This window comes from Crotalus tigris, unplaced genomic scaffold, assembly GCF_016545835.1.
Source record: "Crotalus tigris isolate CLP2741 ecotype Arizona unplaced genomic scaffold, ASM1654583v1 scf7180000017710.2780689, whole genome shotgun sequence".
In the NCBI taxonomy this organism is placed as follows: domain Eukaryota; kingdom Metazoa; phylum Chordata; class Lepidosauria; order Squamata; family Viperidae; genus Crotalus; species Crotalus tigris.
This window is the reverse complement of record NW_024096582.1, coordinates 2552508-2574562: the sequence shown is the minus strand read 5'-3', so window position 1 is coordinate 2574562 and position 22055 is coordinate 2552508. Positions and strand designations below refer to the sequence as shown.

The following is a 22055-nucleotide window of genomic DNA, read 5'->3' as shown; positions in this document are numbered from 1 at the left end:
CCTACGCCAGGGGTAGCCAACCTTGGCTCTTTTATGACTCGTGAACTTCAACACCCAGAATTCCCTCTGCCAGCCTGGCTCAGCTTGGAAACCTCTCCCTTTCCCCTCAGCATGGCTGGCTCAGGAATTCTGGGAGTTGAAGTCCATGAGTCATAAAAGAGCCAAGGTTCCCCACCCCTGCGCCTAGATCAAGGGTCTTCAAACTAGGCAACTTTAAGACTTGTGGACTTCAACTCCCAGAATTCCTGAGCCAGCATGAGGGAACTATGGCCCCCTCATGACTTGTGGACTTCAACTCCCAGAATTCCTGAGCCAGCATGAGGGAACTATGGCCCCCTCATGACTTGTGGACTTCAACTCCCAGAATTCCTGAGCCAGCCAAGCTGAGGGGAAAGGGAGAGGTTTCCAAGCTGAGCAATGCTGGCTGAGGGATTCTGGGAGTTGAAGTCCACGAGCCATAAAAGAGCCAAGGTTGCCTATCCCTGGTCTATGAAGCTCGCAGCTTAGAACAGGAGGACTTAGGACAAGGGTAGGCAATCTTGGCTCTTTTATAACTCGTGGACTTCAACTCCCAGAATTCCTGAGCCAGCATGGCTCAGCTTGGAAACCTCTCCCTTTTCCCTCAGCATGGCTGGCTCAGGAATTCTGGGAGTTGAAGTCCACGAGTCATGAAAGGGCCAAGTTTGAAGACCCCTACCCTAGACCATGGGTAGGGGTCTTTGGTCAAACGAAGCCCGATTCTCTAAACCATGTAACTGACTTAACGACTGCGTCGATGTCCTTAATGACGGCAAGAAAGGTCACAAAATGGGGCGACACACATTCAATTCACAACCGTTTTGCTTAGTAACAGAAATGTTGGGATCCATTGAGGACTGTCTGCATTCCTCGTTTTGTATTTTTATCTGTATTTAACACCTGCTGGCTATCCTGCCCGTTCGGATGAGAGAAAAAGATGTAGAATACACATTGAAGATGGGAATAAGGATGCCGTAACCGGGCTTCCTCAGCACACGACACGTTAAAACCTCTTGTGATGTCCGGACCGTTTCCAACACTTTTATGAAGAAGTCCTAACCTTACTCATGGGTCAGCTGAAGTCAGCTGTCCATCAAGGTTCTACATTTAGGCAAGAAAAACCACCAATGATTTGGACCAGGGGATAGATGGGGAACCCATCAAATCTGCAGACGACACCAAGCTGGCAGGAATGGCCAACACTCTAGAAGACAGGCTTAGGATACAGGAGGATCTGGACAGACTTGAACACCGGGCACTATTTAACAAAATGAAATTCAATGGTGAAAAAAGCAAGGTTCTACATTTAGGCAAGAAAAACCAAATGTACAGGTATAGTACAGGTGGTACCTGGCTCAACAGTAGTAGCTGTGAGAGGGATCTCGGAGTCCTAGTGGACAATCCCTTAAATAGGAGCCAGTCGTATGTTGCAGTTGCCAAAAAAGCCAACACAGTGCTAGGCTGCATGAACAGAGGGATAGAATCAAGATCACGTGAAGTATTAATACCACTTTACAAGACCTTGGTAAGGCCACACTTGGAATCCCGCATTCAGTTTTGGTCACCACCATGTAAAAAAGATGTTGAGACTCTAGAAATAGTGCAAAGAGGAACAAAGATGATTAGGGGACTGGAGGCTAAAATGTATAAGGAACGGTTGCTGGAATTGAGTATGTCTAGTTTAATGGACAAGGGGAGACATGATAGCAGCGTTCCAATATCTCAAGGGCTGCCCCAAAGAAGAGGGAGTCAAGCTCTTCTCCAAAGCCCCTGAAGGCAGGACAAGAAACAACAGAGGGAAAATCATCTAGGAGAGAAGCAACCTAGAACTAAGGAGAAACTTCCTGACAGTCAGAACAATTAACCAGTGGAACAACCTGCCTCCAGAAGCTGCGAATGCTCCAACACTGGAAGGTTTTTAAGAAGAGACTGGACAGCCATTTGTCTGAAATGGTGTAGGGTTTCCTGCCTGAGCAGGGGGTTGGACTAGATGACCTCCAAGGTCTTCCCTTCCAACTTTTTATTTATTTATTTATTTATTATTATTATTGATGATGATGATGATGATGATGAACTGGAGAAGATAACAAAGAAAGACCTACAAATAGAAATAGAAAGACTGTTGCTGTTGTTATGATTATTATTATTTTTATTATTCAGAACAAACCCCAAGGAGGGCTGCAGTCCCACAACTCTTGGGTTTCTAATTCTCACCAACCTTAGCAGGGAGAGTTGATCCTCAGAAGCAACAAGCATTCTCATGCAACGCACTTTTTTGGGTACCAGATATATGAACCCACTTTTCATTTACACAGGGTGATAGAAATGAGGGCAATTTCTCTCTCTCTCTCTCTCTCTCTTTTTTTAGCCATGGGGCTGGTGGATGGAGGTATACCTGCGGAGGTAGGACACAGCGATTTACACTGGGATGTTCAGTTATCAGGGGGCGTGACGGCTCAGTGGTTAAAGACGCCAACTTTGTTTGAGACCCAAGCTCTGCGCAAGGGGGTGAGCCCCCGTTCCTTGCTCCAGCTCCTGCTCACTCAGCAGTTCAAAAGCGTGCAAATGCGAGTAGATTAATAGGTACCACTTCGGTGGGAAAGGTAACAGCGTTCCGTATGCCTTTGGAATGTCGTCTTGCTGGCCCCAGAACTACGGAAATTGTCCTCGGATAACTGTCCTTGGAGGTGAGCATCGTGCCCCAGAGTTGTATAGGAACGACAAGGAGACCTTTACCTTTTTATTCACTATATATAAAAAAAGTATCTACGCTAACTGGCAAAATGGAAAGGACATCTTGATTTGGTGACGACCTTTTCCAGCAACGAATGAAAGCAATGATGATGATACGAAGCGAAAGGTACAGGATAGCTACCTAGCTGAGGTGTAAAAAAAAAAAATGCACTTCCATAATTTACCAGCTTTTTTTAATTGTTTATTTGCCGCCTATCTCACTGTGCCTGTAAAATCTTGACATTTGAGAGAGAGTGCGCGTAACCTTGACCACTGGGTTTACTTAGGATATTCCGTGTTGATGTTTCCGGAAATCTGTGCTCTTCACTTATTTCCCTTTTTTTTGGGGGGGGGGGGAAGGAAAGTTTGCACTGCATTAAACTTAAATTACGGCTAGCTGTTAAATTTGCTTTGAAACTGCCTTACCTTTGGCACAGAGGTAACACAAATCCGTGAAAAAGATTTAACTGAATGGGAAAAGATGATGATGGGAGGAAATCAAAATTTGATTTTGAGGCGGGCAACTCTTAACAACATGATTAGAAACTAGGAAATATTTTATCTGGAGGGCTCTGCCAGATAGAACTCTCCGTGTTCCCATTTGTTCAGATTTTTTTTTTAAAAAAAAAAGACTCACAAATACAAATTATTAGCATGATATAATTAAGACAAGCAGAAACTGTACATGTTTCCTGAAGGACTCAAACAGTATTAATACAGTGGTATATAAGTCGCATAAATAAATAAGTCTCATAAATAAATAAACATCCCAGTTATTTCACGTTAGCACTGATAGAAATAGGTTTGGAATCAATTTCCAGGCAAGGTAAATGGGTGAATCATTGGGAACTGAGTTTAAACATGCTTTGGATAAACACATGTCCATCGCTTGACAAAAATTAAAAAATAAAGAAATAAAAGAAAAAGAAAATATAAAAATAATAATTAGAAGGAACAAATTAAAAGAAAAGAAAACAAAACAAACAAACAAACACAAAGGGCAGATTTGATGGCCTACTACATCTTTTTCTGCTGTCAGGGTTCTATGTTTCTAATAATGCTAAATGTGAAAATTATAGAGAGATAATACATTTGCAAGTCTTAACCTTGGGTGGCTGGGGATCATCGGATTTTGAACCATCATCTCCAAAAGGCCTTTTGCTGTGAACTATATTCAGCATGCAAAAGCAGAAAAGTGTCAGGAGCAGACAATAAGACAATAACTAGATCTGCGTACTGAACTAAACCATGTGATTCCCCCCCCCCTTTAAATTTAGTACAGTAAGTTATGTAGGCTCAGCCACTGTCATTAACAAACCGTGATTTAGGGCTTACCATATTATATGACTCCAACAAAGCGTGCTTTAAATAATCAAGCATAATTAAAAAATAAACCATACTTTAGCTTCCTTTGGGACTAAAGCAATCTGTTCACCCCAGCTACTATAGTTTATAAGACATGGCTTAGTGCAGGGGTCTTCAAAGTTGGCCCTTTTATGACTTGTGGACTTCAACTCCCAGAATCTTGGCTGAGGAACTCTGGGAGTTGAAGTCCACAAGTCATAAATGGGCCAACTTTGAAGACCCCTGGCTTAGTGTGATGCATGAACCCAACCAATGGCTTAGTACATACATTGTATGGTAGTTTCCCGAGTAAACGAGTTGGATTCGTTCCTACTTTGTGTTAAGCCACAGCTTACAAAGCTTATGTCAAGATTCGCGCAAAGCCAAAATTACTCCAAATTGCAGCTTTGTGTGACGTGTGACCAGTCACTGTAACTCACTAGCAAATCACAGTTAAAGCAATTAATAGTTAAGTGAAGTATGGGAGCCAAGGCAACACAAAAAACATTTCTCAGCATGATAAGATCTGTGTCTCAACTCTTTTTTTTCGGGGGGGGGGGGGGATCAAGTTTCTTACTGGGCTACTGACTCTTCCAATTAATCATCATAAACCAGACTTGGCTTCCTAGAACAATCCTACTTGTGACAGGACTGGGCAACTGGTAATGGGGTGAATCATGCAGGATGCTCCCTTCCAGTTACTTAAGTCCTTCTGGCTGGATTCACACAAAACCAAAACAACAAAGACAATCCATTGTCTCTGAACCCAACTCAATGAAATAAAACTTCCTGGGTTAATTACAAAAAAAAGCCGGGCCTGTCATTTGAATAGCATCTCCGTGTTGTTCTTGACTTGTGGCTTACTAGGACAACTTTATATTTAGTCAGAAGTAAGCCGCTACTGACTTCAATGTCACTGTAAAAGCTGGCCATGGCTATTTGGTAATGTCAGACAACAGGGAAAAAAAAATCTGGATGGGGGTCCTTCCAAACATTTTATCATTTGGGGAGGGGGGATGAATTCAGAAGGGTCTGCATCCAGGTCTTCTTTCACGATCTTGATCTTCTGAGGCTGCTCAAGTGAGATGCCAAACAGCTCTCTCTCTCTCTCTCTCTCTCTCTCTCTCTCTCTCTCTCACACACACACACACACACACACACACACACACACACACACACAAAGCAAAGAGGAATTTGCAGAAGACAAAGGAAAACTATTGGTGAAAATAAGCCATAGTTCTGAAGGTAGGGGGAAAAAAATGACTGTATAGAACAGGGGTAGGCAACCTTGGCTCTTTTGTGACTCGTGGATTTCAACTCCCAGAATTCCTGAGGCAGCCACACTGAGGGGAAAGGGAGAGGTTTCCAAGCTGAGCCATGTTGGCTCAGGAATTCTGGGAGTTGAAGTTTACGAGTCAGAAAGTGGCCTAGGCCTAGACCAGGGGTAGGTAACCTTGGCTCTTTTGTGAATTGTGGACTTCAACTCCCAGAATTCCTGAGCCAGCCCTGCTGAGGGGAAAGGGAGAGGTTTCCAAGTTGAGCCATGCTGGCTGAGGAATTCTGGGAGTTGAAGTCCACAAATCATGAAGGGGCCAAGGTTTCCCTCATGCTGGCTCAGGAATTCCGGGAGTTGAAGTCCATGAGTCATAAAAGAGCCAAGGTTGCCTACCCCTGGTATAGAAAATATAGATTTCTTTAGAAATCAGACTTCAAGATATTTGGAGCTAAACTGGCAAACTACTTGTTTGTTTCTAATTCATCATCTGAACCCCATTAGCTATAGTACATTCCATGTTCACAAAATCTCAGAGATTAACCAAGAGTGGTTGTTTCACCTGCTACTCTGCCTCTGGCAGACAAGATCCTCACGAGTCCCATTTTAGGCTGCTAATGCAATCAGCTGATCCCCTTTGAAATTAAGATCTCGTTATTGGGGTCTCGGCTTCTCTGCGCCTCCCCAGCCCCAAAGAACGAGAAGGAGAAAGATTCTGCTTCAAATATGGTTTCTTGCCATAATTGTGAAGTGAATCATTGCCCTGGTTAAGTTAGTACCATGGTTGCTAAGTGTTACTCATTGACTTTGCTTGTCAGAACTTGCAAAAGATAATAATGATGATGATGATGATGATGATGATGATGGAAGGGACCTTAAAGGTCATCTAGTCCAACCCCCTGCTCAGGAAGGAAACCCTATACCATTCCTGACAAATGGCTGTCCTGTCTCTTCTTAAAAACTTCCAGTGTTGGAGCATTCACAACTTCTGGAGGCAGGTGGTTCCACTGGTTAATTGTTCTCACTGTAAGGAAGTTTCTCCTCAGTTCCAGGTTGTTTCTCTCCTTGATGAGTTTCCATCTGTTGCTTCTTGTCCTGCCTTCAGGTGCTTTGGAAAATAGCTTAATTCCCTCTTCTTTGTGGCAGCCCCTGAGAGATTGGAACGCTGCTATCATGTCCCCCTTCGTCCTTCTCTTCGTTAAACTAGACATCCCCAATTCCAGCAACCGTTCCTTATATGTTTTAGCCTCCAGTCCCCTAATCATCTTTGTTGCTCTTCTCTGTACTCTTTCTAGAGTCTCAACATCCTTTTTACATCATGGTGACCAAAACTGGATGCAATATTCCAAGTGTGGCCTTACCAAGGCATTGTAAAGTGGTATTAATACTTCACCTGATCTTGATTCTATCCCTCTGTTGATGCAGCCCAGCATTGTGTTGGCTTTTTTGGCCGCTGCAGCACACAGCTGGCTCCTATTTAAGGGATCGTCCACTAGGACTCCGAGGTCCCTCTCACAGTTACTACTATTGAGCAAGGTACCACCTACACTATACCTGTACATTTGGTTTTTCTTGCCTAAATGTAGAACCGGATGCCAGGATACTGCAACTATCGTAAGTACATGCCAGTTGCCAAGCGTTTGAATTTGGATCATGTGACCCTGGGTAATGTTGCCATGGCCGTTAAAGAGTGAAAAATGTGCCAAGTCACTTTTTTCAATGATGTTGTAACTTGGAACGGTCACTAAACGAACTGTCAAAGACTACCTGTACAGCGGCATTTTCACAAAGTCCAGTTCACTGGGACCAACAGGAATATTACACAGGCCTTGTGGGAAGCAAATATGACTTTTAAGCCAACTTTACATTTTAGAATCATTTTTTTTTGCAAAGGTTTTTAGAGCAGTGTTTCTCAACCTTGACAATTTTAAGGCATGTGGACTTCAACTCCCAGAATTCCACAGCCAGCATTCTGGGAGTTGAAGTCCACATGCCTTAAAATGGTCAAGGTTGAGAAACACTGTTTTAGAGGGTAAGAGTTGGAAAGTTTATATCAAGAGGTGCTTCTTTCGAATGTTAGTTTAGAATCCAATCAGAAATTATATACTGCGAAAAAAAACCATATCTAATTTCTTATACTCCTGGTTAATGTTTCAGAACATGATTAAGGCAATAAAATGGTATTAAACCAAGGACACTGCATGCTTGAGAAGACATATATACCTGGCAGCCCCATCTGAATATAATCCTAAATTCTTACCTGTATCTCAAGAGCAACACAAAGCAACTACAATACAATAAACACTACACGTTCTTCATTTGTAAAAGAAGGGCAAATTTATGCTTTATTCAAGACAGAACAGAAACCAAACCAACCTGTCAAAGATACCAAAGAGATTTCCTACTGTTTAAAACCAATGCAGTTAAATGTATACATTTTTTTAAGGTTAGGAAGGTATCAAATTCACATCCATATCAATATGATACATGGAAAACTATTAACACCAAACTTATTTTTAGAAACCATTCACATTTGTTTAGACATATTATTTCCTGCATAGCCTTTTGAACAGATACCCTGACAACGCAGCTTTTTTAAAAAGCTGCTTTATTTTCTCCTAAGTTTTATGTAGAAGAGAGGGGTAGGAAACCAGTTTACATATTTTTAATTTTTTTAAAAAATTGCTTTTTTTTTAAAAAAAAAGAAAACATTCACAGACAAAATTAACAAGGTGGATCAATGAGCAATAGCTGAAGATATTGCATCCAAGGTATTGCTTTAAAATATCACAATCTTAGAGATCTTTTTTGAATTTTTTTGAATGCTTATATCATTTCACTGCATGCCATTTCAAACTGCATTCAAAGGGCCTTTTGGTTTCAGATTGCTTTCCACGTGGTAGGAGCAGCCTTCAGAAAAACACACAGCATAGTCATACAGAGGTACTCAAAACAATTTGTTAATTCTCCGTCAACTTTCACAACTGAAAATTTAGACTGCAAACCTAAACCCAGAAAGCTGTAGGGACCTGTGTAGGATTTACTTCTGAGTAAACATACTTAGGATCTCATTAACTGTGGAAAGATGAAATCAGTCTTCCAGCAAATTTAACCAGATTGAGCTACACACATCATTTTTAACTTTTAGCAGAATGAAAGAGTGCTTGTATGTATGTATGTATGTATGTATGTATGTATGTATGTATGTATGTATAGGCCTTTGGTTGTTCAGGTTTTCTCCCACGTAAAATTGGAAGTGTCTTGGCGACGTTTCGACAAAGTCCCATTCGTTATCTTCAGGCTGGTGTTTTCAGCTTGGCAACTTTTAAGACTTGTGGACTTCAACTCCCAGCCAGAATTCTGCGAGTTGAAGTCCACAAGTCTTAAAAGTTGCCAAATTTGGACAGCCCTGCCTTAAATGTATAGATAGAAGTGTCCCTGATAATTTACCCTAAGTGGGTTTAAGAGTCCACATTTTTACCATTATTTGAACCAACGTGGAACCCAATGCAGGTACCGGGAAAACAACCCAAGATGTCAATCATAAACCACACCACAGAAGGAGGAAGATAACATTTGTTAATGCTTGAATCGTTCAAACTGTCATTTGGCATCAAGATTAGAAAAGCAGGGAAGGAACTTGTTATGGAGCACAAAAAGACGTTGACTAAAAGAAAAGCAATCAAAATGATCATGTTATGAATTCCTTCATGAGTGGCTGATCATATTTTACGGGCTGCAAATGACAACTCCTTTCCATCTGTAATTTACACCTGGCCAAATTTCAAGACTAGTCCCGCTATTATTTCACAACATAGTCCAGAATGGATAGCATAAAATTACAGTTTGATTGTACGAAACACGTCCACACCGACAAATTATTCTGTTTTGACAGGTGGTATATGTTGTTAAGCATGCTTCTATGGTAAACATTCACTTAATCTCTTTCATTCCATTTTCCCAAATCAATTTAACCCTTGGAGAGATAGATCTATTATTTTTTCTCTCTCCAATTCTGGCTATTAGGATTAGTCAGTTTTGTTTTTTTTTTTACAAAACGTAAGATTCCTCTAAACCAGTGTTTCTCAACCTTGACAATTTTAAGGCATGTGGACTTCAACTCCCAGAATTCCACAGCCAGCATTGCTGGCTGTGGAATTCTGGGAGTTGAAGTCCACATGCCTTAAAATTGTCAAGGTTGAGAAACACTGCTCTAAACATAAATACCGTGAATATAAAAACTTGAATGAAAGCGAATGAGAACAGTGAATGGTTTACCAAAAAAAAAACTTTCCAATTCACAAATCAGCCCATTTCTGCCCTAAGGGATGGAGGAACCAAACATGGCAAGCAGTATATAATTCTGTTTTAAGATGCACACTTAGCATTTGTTTTTAAGAAAATATTTACAGGACACACTGATTTGGTACACGAGTCTTTCCATTTCAATTCTGTTTTTTTTTTTGTTTTGTTTTTCTTTTCACAAATAAACAGTTCTGGCATGCAAAAGGAGATGAGGGATACATGGAGTGGCCCTACAACTTAAGACACACCAAAAAAAAAAGGTTGCGAAGGTGTACGCTCTGCTGATGGAAAAAGTCAGGAAGAGCATCCCGGTGGGGAAAAGAAAAAACCCGAATAACGTCTGTTTTCTCAAGAAGGTGACCAGGAAAAAGCAAACTCTGCTAAAAAGCCTAAAGGGGGGTACCCAAAAAAAAAATGGTGTATTTGTTTACAACGGTCAAGCTTTTTCCCCGCTGAGATCTGGGTTAACTGCAGCTGCTGGAGGATCTCGTCAAGTTGGCGACGGGTTCAAGCTGGATTCCACAATATTCCCGTTTTCGGGGAAGAGAGCTGGAAAATTGTTATTCAAGGTCTCTGGCGCCTCTGAAGCCATCTCGGCATTTTGACAGCTGGCGTAAGACGAGTTAAAGGGCTGCGGCGGAAGTCCTTGGCTATCCGGCACCTGCATAAAAATCCCCGCCTGGGGCGTGGAGGCGGGTCTTTGGCCATCTAAGGGCCCTTTGGCCCCCGTGGACTCCAGCTGCTGCTTGCCTTCTTCGTCGGTGTCCAGGCGGGTGAGTTTTTCTATCCACATGCGGAACTTCTCCTCCGTCTGCCTCTGCATCTCGGCAAAGCAGTTCATGGCCTCTTCCAGGACGCTGCCTATGCAGTTCCTATCCCACACGGTGCCCCTGTCAAGCAATCCAGGGGTTTCCCCGGCCGCTCCTTCAGATCCCCCAGCACGACGGAAGCCAGCTTGAAAGACATGGAGGCCATGGCGTGAGACAGCGTTAAAGGGAGAGACATCACATCCACACACATTAAGGCATGCGAGAGTATCCGTAGGCACCAGCTTACACACGCTTGGTCAGATGCTAGCTCTAGCTGATCGAGGGACACTGTCTCAGAGACGCCACCGCGTCGGTTAAGCGCTGGTAAACCACCCGTACGCTAAGGAAGAACCGTTTGGCTTTTGGAAATTATTTTCAGAAAGCAAAATGAACACCATTCCCATATACGGTTTAAGCCTTCGTTACAGAAAGCAAATAATAATAATACCACCCCCAGAAATCGTGGGCGCCCCATCACTGGAGATCTTTAAAGAGAGACTTGATAATCACCTGCCTGAGACGGTGTAGGTTCTCCTGCTTAAGCAGGGGGCTGGACTAGAAGACCTCCAAGGTCCCTTCCAGTTCTATTCTATTCTATTCCATTCCATTCCATTCTCTATTCTATTCCATTCGCTAACTATTCTATTCTATTCTATTCTATTCTATTCTATTCCATTCCATTCTCTAACTATTCTATTCTATTCTCTTATTCTATTCTATTCCATTTTTTCTATTCTATTCCATTCCATTCTCTAACTATTCTATTCTATTCTCTATTCTATTCTATTCCATTCCATTTTTTCTATTCTATTCCATTCCATTCCATTCTATTCTCTTATTCTATTCTATTCTATTCTATTCTATTCTATTCTATTCTATTCCATTTTTTCTATTCTATTCCATTCCATTCCATTCTATTCTCTTATTCTATTCTATTCTATTCTATTCTATTCTATTCTATTCTATTCTATTCTATTCTATTCCATTTTTTCTATTCTAGTCCATTCCATTCTCTAACTATTCTATTCTATTCTATTCTATTCTATTCTATTCTATTCTATTCTATTCTACTCCACTCTATTCTATTCTACTCTACCTACCCTACTCTAATTCTATTCTTTTCTACTCTATTTTATTCTAATAGAACAACTTCAAATCTAGGTTGTATGCGTATTTTTCTTAACATAAAGTACCCCTCCCAAAGCAGATCAGAGATATCAAGTTCAGCATTCCACATCCGTTAATTCAGAGGTCCCCAACCTTTTGGGCACCAGGGACCGATTCCGTGGAGAGAGATTTTTTTCGCGCACCAGAGGGTGCGTGGTTTTGTCTGCTGCCTGCATCCCGCAGACGGGGCTTTGCTTGTTTGTGCGGCCCAGTTGCTGGCATGCTGTGGCCTGGTACTGATTCATGGACCGGGGTTGGGGACCCCTGCATTAATCCCTTAGTAAGTATCTTTGGAAGTTAGTATGTCTTGAGGGTGACAGGCCACTCCTGGTTGTTCCTCAACGTATTACCCATAAACATGACAGTTTTGTTCATCTTACAGCCACTGTCTTTCTCTAGGCCTCTGAGATTTAAAAGAGGCTTAACTATCCACAAGAGAAGCGGTACACAATTAGGTCAAACCAATTTTCATGACACTGCTTTAAAAAGAAAGTAAGACATTCACACCCAAAGCCCATCCAGTCCTGCATTCTGTTCTCACCAAGGCCCATCAGATATCCCTTCGTAGCTTATGACGAAGACAAGAAATTATCCTTCCAATTGTGTTTCTCAGCAACTACCTCATCACAACTAGCAGTCTTTGACAGCTTCTGTTAAACTGCTTAATTCCCTTTTAAAAGCTTCTAATTTGGTAGCCATCGCCACTCTGATGGGAAAAAAAATTTAAATCCCAAATCTTGGGAGACCTGCTCCGTGGACTTCATTGGGGGAAAAACTGCTCCTGCAGGCAGTTATTTATTATTATGCCACATAAGTTATCAATTACACAATTGTAGATGATCCCAAAGAAACACTTTGGAAAAGTCCAGACTTAAGGCACAGTTAGAATATGCCCACTGAAATCAAGATTTTAAATAAGACTCAGTCTGGTGCAATTTTCTAATATCATACTCACAGAAATGTAAACAAATTTAACTTTCAAGTTGTTTACTGGTGATATTTAGAACTTTGCCAAAAATTCATGGTATTTTGTCAGGGAATAAAATGACTAAGGACAGAGCAGATACACATGGGTACAGAGAAAAATTAGGAGGAACACAAGACAGTGAACAATGAAGAAAAAAATGGAAATACACTAATTATTTCCAGTGGTTACTATAAATTATTTTCCAGCATTCTTTTGGTGTGGGCTTCATATACATACCATCTGCATATTTTATCTGAGACAGTAATGCCTAACCTTTTTGTTTTAGGGACATTAAATATCTAACCTTCTCTATTATAAAAAATAAAGCCATGATAGTCAAGGCAGAGGAATGTGTTTTTCCACATAAATCTACAGCTGAATTTGCTACAGCCTTCTGCAGATGTTAAAGCAAATACAGTACATTGTCCATTAAACAGATGTACCAGAAAATCATGGAAACTGAAGAACTGGGTTATTTAGATGAACTTTGAGGGTGTGTGTGTCAAATGGTAATATATCATTTAATATAAAGGTAACTTTATCAAATAAATGGGCAAGATGTAGGCATGCAAATTTAGCAACCGGGTAATCAGCAAATAACTGTATCTGGCTGACTTATCTGGCTCAGAAACTAAACAAGGCCTGATCAGGACTTGAATGGAATGGAAGGCAAAGAAATTTCATTTTTATGTATGCTGATTAGTATATATTTAAAGTGACAATAAAGTTATTATTCCATTCCATTCCATTCCATTCCGAAAATATAGGGCAGTCGACTAAAGTAGGAATCAAAAAAGCATTAATAGAAGGCAAAAATAAATTAATGCAGTATACAGTTGTAAAGACATGTCCATGTAGGACTAACGCCATAGCAAATCTAGTCAACTTTGGTCTTGTCAAAAAAAGTTAAAGATGGTTAGAATGAATAATTAACAATAGGAGACTACAGAGAAATCTCAAGATGTAGAATAGATTGAAAAATAAAAAATAACTTGGTAAAAACCAATGACAAACCTTTCCCTACTGCTACCAATAAAATTGCATGAAAGCACCTAGGAAATCAACAAAAGGTTGATATGTTACAAGAAATGTTTTTTTTTCAATCTTCCCTAACCTGTAGCCCCCCCAAGGGTGTTGGGTTTTTTTTAATGTAACTCCCCAGAGACAAACTAGCAAATTATTATTCACAGTTAATGAAACTACACTCCAACCATATCTAGAAAACTACTGTTGAACCAGGATGCATTTTGAGCTAATAATACCAGGAGCATTTTAGGCACACTTTTCAGATGGCTCCTGAAACCACGATACGTATTTCAGAGAAAAAAATTATGAACAATCCAGATCATCGCATTCTGTTTTGAATTCAAAATCAAAGCCTTGCTGCTGTATTCAGACAACAAAAACTAAGAAAGCGTCAACCTTGGATTTCTCTGCAAAGACACAGAGCACGCAGACACAATTCTACCTTAATCCCAACCACAAAACTTCAGTCTGCAAAAGGAACACGTCTTAGAAACGTAACACAAATGTAATTTTGTATAAGTTAGCTCATCGAGAGAGAGAAAAAAGGAAAAATTGTAGGAAACTAAACCGACTAAACCAGTGGTTCTCAACCTTTTTAATGCCGCGACCCCCAACCGGTCGTAAGTCGAGGACTACTAAACCAGTCGTAAGTCGAGGACTACTCAACTGGTGCAGCACCGTTTGCAGAATGGGACTTTGGCGGGCACAGCAGGGCAGAGACAGTCTGGACAATTCCTATTGGCTTTTGAAAGCCAATAGAATTAGACTCTATTCAAGAGAGTCTATTCTATTGGCTTTCCAAAGCCAACAGAATAAAAGGGAGGAGCACAGCTAAGGAAAAGGGGGGAAAAAATGGCGGACTGTGTTGTTTGGCGACCCCTGTGAAATGGTCGTTCGACCCCAAATGGGGTCCCCACCCACAGGTTGAGAACCACTGTTCTAAACCTTCCGTTATGCGTTTGTATTTCACTCTTCTGAATTATCTTTTGGCACAAGGCAGAGAGTAAAAGAACCACATATTTTCCTATTTCTCTTTCAGTTCACGGATACACACCTCAAAATGCCTCTGGGGGTAACCACCCCAATCTTCAGGGGTTTACAAATTTGGGTTAAACAAGCTGGTCAACCAAGCCTTGTTGGCCACACCCAATCAAAGGCAAACGATATCCTTCTCTATTCCAATTTGATAATAGGCAACCTTTGTGTCCCAGCTGAACAAGCCATGTTTTAACACCTGCCTCCAAACCTCCCTTTCCTGATAAGAATTAGCGGAAGGTCTGGGAAGGCATGACTGACATCCATCAGTCAGCAAAAGTCCCAACTACATCTCAGGTATAAGCCTTTTCTCTACCTCCCCTCCATTTGTTCATTCAAAAGATAACAGAAGTATAGTCGTGGCCAAAATTGTGGAAACTTTTTGGGAAAAGCGTACAGTAGAAATGCCACCTTTGGCTAAGTTTCCACCCATTTTTCTTCTAATTTCTTTACAACTGCAGCCTTGTTCACTTAATAACACTATTTTACATCGCTTTCTGGGTGACCAGTCAACTCTTTGCACCATTCCTTTAATTTTATTAGGTTTTACAAGCTCACTAAATGAAAGAACACAAAAAACCCAACCAACTCGATAGCGATCACATAACACACTGACAAATGTCCTCCTCTCAGCTTCAATACAGGACATCAATCACTGGATCCTACTGTGATCTGATTGGCTCCTTGCCAAAACAAGATGAGACCCGATTGGCTCTCGAAACACTCATGCTCATTGGCTACGATCAGATGAAGGAAAGCTACCTGAGATCAACCTAAACAAGTTGTGTTTCCTTATTCTGCTTATTTGGCTATAACTTTTCATAGAATACAGGTAATTGAACAAACTATGTTGCATTACGTTCTTGATTAAATTATCTTTCCATTGATATGTAATTTTATGGTACTCCTCCCAAAAAAAAAGAAGAAGAAGTGGTGTTATTAGCCATCAAACCTCAAAAATACACTTTCCCCAAAAGTTTTCCACAATTTTGGCCACAACTGTAAGCAGAGTTTCCTTGTCTCATTGTCTGCAACGGCGCTAATGCCCCAGTTCTGCTAGCATGTACCCCCCCACACACACAAAAAAGGCCTCCTGCTGTCTTGTCATCTTAATATCACAGGTAGTCCCCGACTTACGACTACAATGGAGTCCAAACTTTCTATTGCTAAGCGAGACCGTCAAGTGAGTTTTGCCCCATCTGGGTCAACCTTCTTGACATAGTTCAGTGAATCGCTGCAGTGGTGAAATTAGTAACACGGTTGTGAAGCCAATCGGGCTTCCCACACTGACTTTGAAGGTCGCAAAAAGGGGACCCCAACGAGACTCGGGGATACTGCGGCTGTCATAAATATGAGTTCAGCTGCCGAGCATCTGAATTTTTGCATCCTGTGACCACGGAGATGCTGCAATGGTTTTAAGTGTGGAAAACGGTCACAAGCCACTTTTTTTTCCAGTGCCGCTGTAAGTTCGAATGGTCACTAAACAAAAACTGTCATAAGTCGAGAACTACCCGTATTCAGGGGTGGGATTCAAGTATGCAAACAACCAGTTCTCTGTGGGGATGCTACTTCCAGAAGTCCGTTCTGGGCCTGGGCAAGAAAAAATTAGCTACCGGTTCTGCTGAAGTGGTGCGAACTGGCTGAATCCCACCACAGGAAGGAAGGAAGGAAGGAAGGAAGGAAGGAAGGAAGGAAGGAAGGAAGGAAGGAAGGAAGGTGAATGGAAGGGGGGAAAGAAGGAAGGAAGACAAATGGGAGGGGGAGGGAAGGAAGGAAGGAAGACAGGTGGATGGAAGGAGGGAAAGAAGGAAGGAAGGAAGACAAATGGGAGGGGGAGGGAAGGAAGGAAGGAAGGAAGGAAGGAAGGAAGGAAGGAACAAAAGGAAGGAAGGAAGGAAGGAAGGAAGGAAGGAAGGAAGGAAGGAAGGAAGGAAGGAAGGAAGGAAGGAAGACAGGTGAATGGAAGGGGGGAAAGAAGGAAGGAAGACAAATGGGAGGGGGAGGGAAGGAAGGAAGGAAGACAGGTGGATGGAAGGAGGGAAAGAAGGAAGGAAGGAAGACAAATGGGAGGGGGAGGGAAGGAAGGAAGGAAGGAAGGAAGGAAGGAAGGAAGGAAGGAAGGAAGGAAGGAAGACAAAAGGAAGGAAGGAAGGAAGGAAGGAAGGAAGGAAGGAAGGAAGGAAGGAAGGAAGGAAGGAAGGAAGGAAGCAGTGGTGGGATTCAAATATGTGAACAACCAGTTCTCTGTGTGGATGCCGCTTCCGGAAGTCCGTTCTGGGCCTGGCAAGAAAAAATTAGCTACCGGTTCTGCCGAAGTGGTGCGAACTGGCTGAATCCCACCACGGCCTGTATTCCAATTTACAACCAAGATGATGGAAGGCTTCTCCCTCTAACTTGGACTTGGAAGGCTAAACATTACGCACGCTTGTCAGTGCTGTTTCCATCTTCCCTGCACTACAGATCAAGCCCGCAACTATCCACCCCTCCTGAGCTGTGACACAAATTGCAATGGTGCCAAAATGATGATGTGAGCGCAATGAAGTTATTGCCCAAATGCCACGCTCAGTCCTGGCGTCAGAGGCCTGACACAGGTTGTGGCATTTATATAACGGTAACAAGAAGCCCATGTTGTCATTATGCACACATACCTAGCATCCCCTTGGCAGATTTCCATGTTTCTGAGCGAGGCTGCGAAGCTTCCAAATGACAGCATTGAATTCTGGCTATTTTCTTGTTGCTAAATGTTTTCTCTCATTTAAAATGTCATTTTATTTAACACTAAATTGTCGCAGACTCATTTCTCTATTTGTACCAAGGGCAGTATAAGCTATCCATCCTAATTTCTACCAGCTGATAAAACCCTGCACGATGAAAGCAACGCATACTAGTTCATATTAACACTGTTGTTCGTGTTTTAGCTGCTGTCAAAACTCACAACTTGTTTAGTCCTTAAAAATATGTGTTAGCGTTATTATACAGACCTCACCAGGAGATAACACATTAGCATCAAAAACTAAACATGCACGTTTTTATAATTTTTTTTTCAAATGTAATCTAATCAGGATTACTTGAGGACGGGACGTTTTTCCTATTTAGAGGCAAAATATTAAAATGTAAATGAATAGGTATAGATTATGTGCTTTTTGCACTTTTATTTTCCCAATTTCATTTCTCTCAGTGGCAGCGGCTTGCTCAATCCCGTGAAGTGAGTCTCTTCATATGCTGAAAATATAGCATGTAAAACATAGTATTAAGATGCAGTGGCGTGTTTCTTTGAATTGCCTGCTAACATTTGTTTAGATTTACAATCTCCTATTTGTTATACAACAAAACAATTCTCCATACAATAGACCAGGGGTAGGCAACCTTGGCTCTTTTATGACTTGTAGACCTCAACACCCAGAATTCCTCAGCCAGCCAACTGAGGAATTCTGGGAGTTGAGGTCCACAAGTCATAAAAGAGCCAAGGTTGCCTACCCCTGGAATAGACTTACACTTCTAAGAACATCACAATCACACCTGTAGTTTTCATGTAAAAGAAATTAAAAAAAAAAAAACAAAAGCAAGGGGACTATTTCTGAATCTGCCAATGAGAAAAAAATATATATTAAGCAGGTTTGCTAAGGTTTAATCAACTAAGCGAAATAGTACAGAATGATAGGTAGTTTTATCTACCAGAATATTACTCTGAAAAAGGTTTTGATGTCTGTTTTGTATGCTTATTAGAAATGAACAAATGAATATAGATTTTTGTCTTATAAACAGGTTCGAATAGAGTCCCTTATTCAGTGGCAAAAAAAAATTATTATCTCTGTTCCTATTCGGAATTTTCTGATGCACGTAATTTATTACACCTCGCCAACGTTGCACGTAACCAAAGAGAAAATTAGCTAGCCTGACCTGTAATTTGAATGAAGGGCTACACTGAATTATGTTCAAACAAAACCAGTCCAGCAGGAGCCATACTGAATTTTATTTGCGATGGGGTGTAACATCTGAGACTGTACCCCACTGGTTGCATTACCAACCATTTATGTGACTTACAATCTGAAATAGTAGAAGCCCAGCAAGAGATACACTATGCTAGTCTGTTCTAATCAAGACTACTGTAAAGACTTGGATAGCCTGTCATCAAATAAATAACCATTTCAACAAACACGCAGGATCCTCCACACATTGTGCAAAGGCAGAATCCATCAAATGTGTGATGAGCTCACAATTGTAGTCTTCCACGTCTACCTACACAGCACAGAAACAGATTTACGTAGAACATCGACTGTAATTACAAAATTCACTTCCTTTTGTGTAAAGGAAGAAACGTGTGCTCGCCCATAAAAGATTAGCAAACCAAAGGATTTTTAAACAGTCTTTTTATTTTAAGGTTGCTATAAATGCAATTATTTAGAATACCATACGCCGAGTACTTGGATACACATTCCTGGATCATGCTATTTTTCAGCTAGAGGAATAATGGAGGCCTTAACAGTGTTTTTTCCCCCCTCTTTTAAATAACACACCTTCTGTTCTTTTATGAGAGCAGCCAAAATATTTTTCTTCTCAATTTAGATGCAGCAGGGGTGTCTGGGAGTGGGTGGGAGGGAAATACGTATTGATAACTGTGCAATCCACACAGCAGAACGTGTTACCTCTTCTTCTGAAACTGCGGGATAGCAAGGGGGGGGGTACGAATTTGCAATCTTGTGTGCAAAATATTCCTTGGAATAACCTTGGAATAATAATAATAATAGATTACTTGCAGCGGAAGCTTTATCGTGCCTTGAAAGGGAGCTGGAAAGTGCAACGTTTAACAAAGGAGGAGGGCTTATAGTAGAGGAGGGAGAGAAACATCTGCAGCGTTTGAGAACGGGCCCGGTCAGAATGAAATAGCAGCACAGGAGACTTCTTTCAAAGATCGCACTCTAAGATGCGCTAATGCCAACAACGGACAACTCAACATTACCAGGATTTGTCTGGATAACAACTGTTATTATTATTATTTATTTTTTTTAAGGCGAACGAGCGTGCAAATCAGAGAGACCGAGAAAAAACCTTTACCCGCCTTTGGGGGGGCGAAAAAAGGTCACGTTCTAAATAACGCCGCAGCCCTCCTATTTTACACAGAGCTCTCTGTTTTCTCCTATTTATTTATTTACCGGGGTTGTGGGGTTTTGGGGGGGGGGCTCCTTTCTAAATTTAGCAGAACAGCGAGAGAGAAAACGGTGGAAGGAGCTTTTTTTTATTTTGGTTTTTTTTTTTTTTTTTGGCGCCAGTTCAGTTTAAAAAACATCCTCTACCTGGTATCTCTGCCGTGATTGTCTTGCTGCTCCCCGAAACTTCGTCGTCGTCCTCCGAGGAGCTGGTGCTGGAGTCGCAGGTGAGGTCGCTGTCGCTGGTACTGCTGTCCTGCAGCAGGTTGTACTTCTTGCGGGCGGCGGCCTCCCGCTTCTGCCTCAGCAGCCGGATGCGCTCCTTGTGCTTCTGGCTCCGGTGACCTTTCGCCTTAGCCACCCGGCCGTTCTGCTTGTCGCTCGACTGCCGGTTCTTCTTGGCGGCCATGGCGGAGGAGGTTTCGCTCTCCGACCGGGACCGCCTGGATTTCCTCGCCGGAGTCGACAGGGAGACGGCGGAGGGATCCCCCTCGACCGCCGCCGTCTCGGCTTGGCCGGGGGCGGCCTCTTCGGCCGAGGAAAGCGTGTCGGAGTCGGCCAAGTGGCCGCTGGACGAAGGGGACAGCATGCAGTGATTGGAAGAGTCACTCTCGTAGATGCGGCCGGCCGTCGGCTTGTCGCTTTCCGTCGAGGCCAGTTGAGATTCGGACGAGTCCCGCCTCAGCTCCATCAGCAAGCAAGGCATGGAGGCGAGCACGGTGGAATCCTCGCCGGGCGCCCGGCTCTCCTTCGGGGCAGGCAGGTCCAGTTCTATAGATCCCTCTTCCCCTAGCGCTGGCTCCGGCTTCTCGGTGAGTTTGGGTGGGATTTCTGAGTGGAGGAGTTCTTCTGTTCTGTCCGCCGCCTCCATCTTCATTTCAAAGTTTTAAGTCTCTCCTGGTCTCAGAGGATAGACCCAGAGCCTTGGGGAAGGGCAACCTCACCTAGGGCTTCAGCAGGAAAGCAACCTAAAGGGCGGGAAAAAAAACACACACACACAGCACGTGACTGAGCTGGTCATGAAGATAAAGATTTGGACAATAATTTCACGAAGAGTTTTGTAAAGCACAAAAGCAGCAGGCTGATCATCCCACACAGCAGGGTAGATCTGTGAGGATGTACAGTCCTTTTTTTTTTCTTAACGTTTTTGATGGATTTTCGAATTTTACATTTAAGTATTGAAAAAGCAAGGTGGCGGTTGAGTTAATCGAAAATTCAATGACATAATAATAATAATAATAATAATAATAATAATAATAATAATAATAGTAGTAGTAGTAGTAGTAGTAGTAGTAGTAGTAGTAGTAGTAGTAAAGTTGGAAGGGACCTTGGAGGCCGGGATATGATCGGACACGCTGTATGAATGTATTTATTTTACTGTTTTATTGTCAGATTATTGTTTTAATTTTGTACGCCGCCCTGAGTCCCTTGGGATTGGGCGGCATATAAATTTTAGAAATAAATAAATAAATAAATAAACCCCCTGCTCAGGCAGAAAACCCTACACCATTTCGGACAAATGGCTGTCCAGTCTCCTCTTAAAAACCTCCAGTGTTGGAGCATTCACTGCTTTTGGAGGCAGGTTGTTCCACTGATTAATTGTTCTCACTGTCAAGAAGTTTCTCCTTAGTTCTAGGTTGCTTCTCTCCTTGATCAGTTTCCACCCGTAGCTTCTTGTCCTGCCTTCAGGTGCTTTGGAAAATAGCTTGACTCCCTCTTCTTTATGGCAGCCCCTGAGATATTGGAAGACTGCTATCATGTCCCCCCTCGTCCTTCTCTTCGTTAAACTAGACATACCCAATTCTAGCAACTGTTCCTTATACGTTTTAGCCTCCAGTCCCCTAATCATCTTTGTTGCTCTTCTCTGTACTCTTTCTAGAGTCTCAACATTTTTTTTACATCGTGGTGACCAAAAGTGGATGCAGTATTCCAAGTGTGGCCTTACCAAGGCATTGTGGTATTAATACTTCACGTGATCTTACAAATATACAAATATCTCAAAGTACCACATTAAATATTTCCTCTCTTTTCCCCTTAGTATTTACTGTCTCACGTTTAAACGAATACAATTCTTGTTATATCAGTTAAATAAAAAATAACGTTCTTACATTTATCAGTAATTTTTAGCTTATACATATCCTGGTTATTTCAACATTCAGTCTTGATGGACAATCAGTAATATCCTAATTAGTTTTTCCCAATTTTTAGTTTCCCATTTATATTTAAACTTA

The 22055-nt window shown here is 41.8% G+C and overlaps 1 protein-coding gene across 4 annotated transcripts in view; it reads right to left on the bottom strand.

The window, feature by feature from the left end:
- Positions 1–22055, bottom strand: part of CUNH18orf25 (chromosome unknown C18orf25 homolog) — an 82472-nt gene that overhangs the window by 27586 nt on the left and 32831 nt on the right. For 2 of the 4 annotated variants that reach the window (XM_039338643.1, XM_039338644.1), the window contains exon 3: positions 19972–20792. In XM_039338643.1, coding sequence (XP_039194577.1) covers positions 19972–20701 — 730 coding nt within the window. In that variant the 5' untranslated portion in view covers positions 20702–20792. Of the gene's footprint in view, positions 1–8751; positions 9459–9580; positions 10628–19971; positions 20793–22055 lie in introns of those variants that run through there. The other 2 variants (XR_005556162.1, XM_039338645.1) reach the window with 2 other exon arrangements.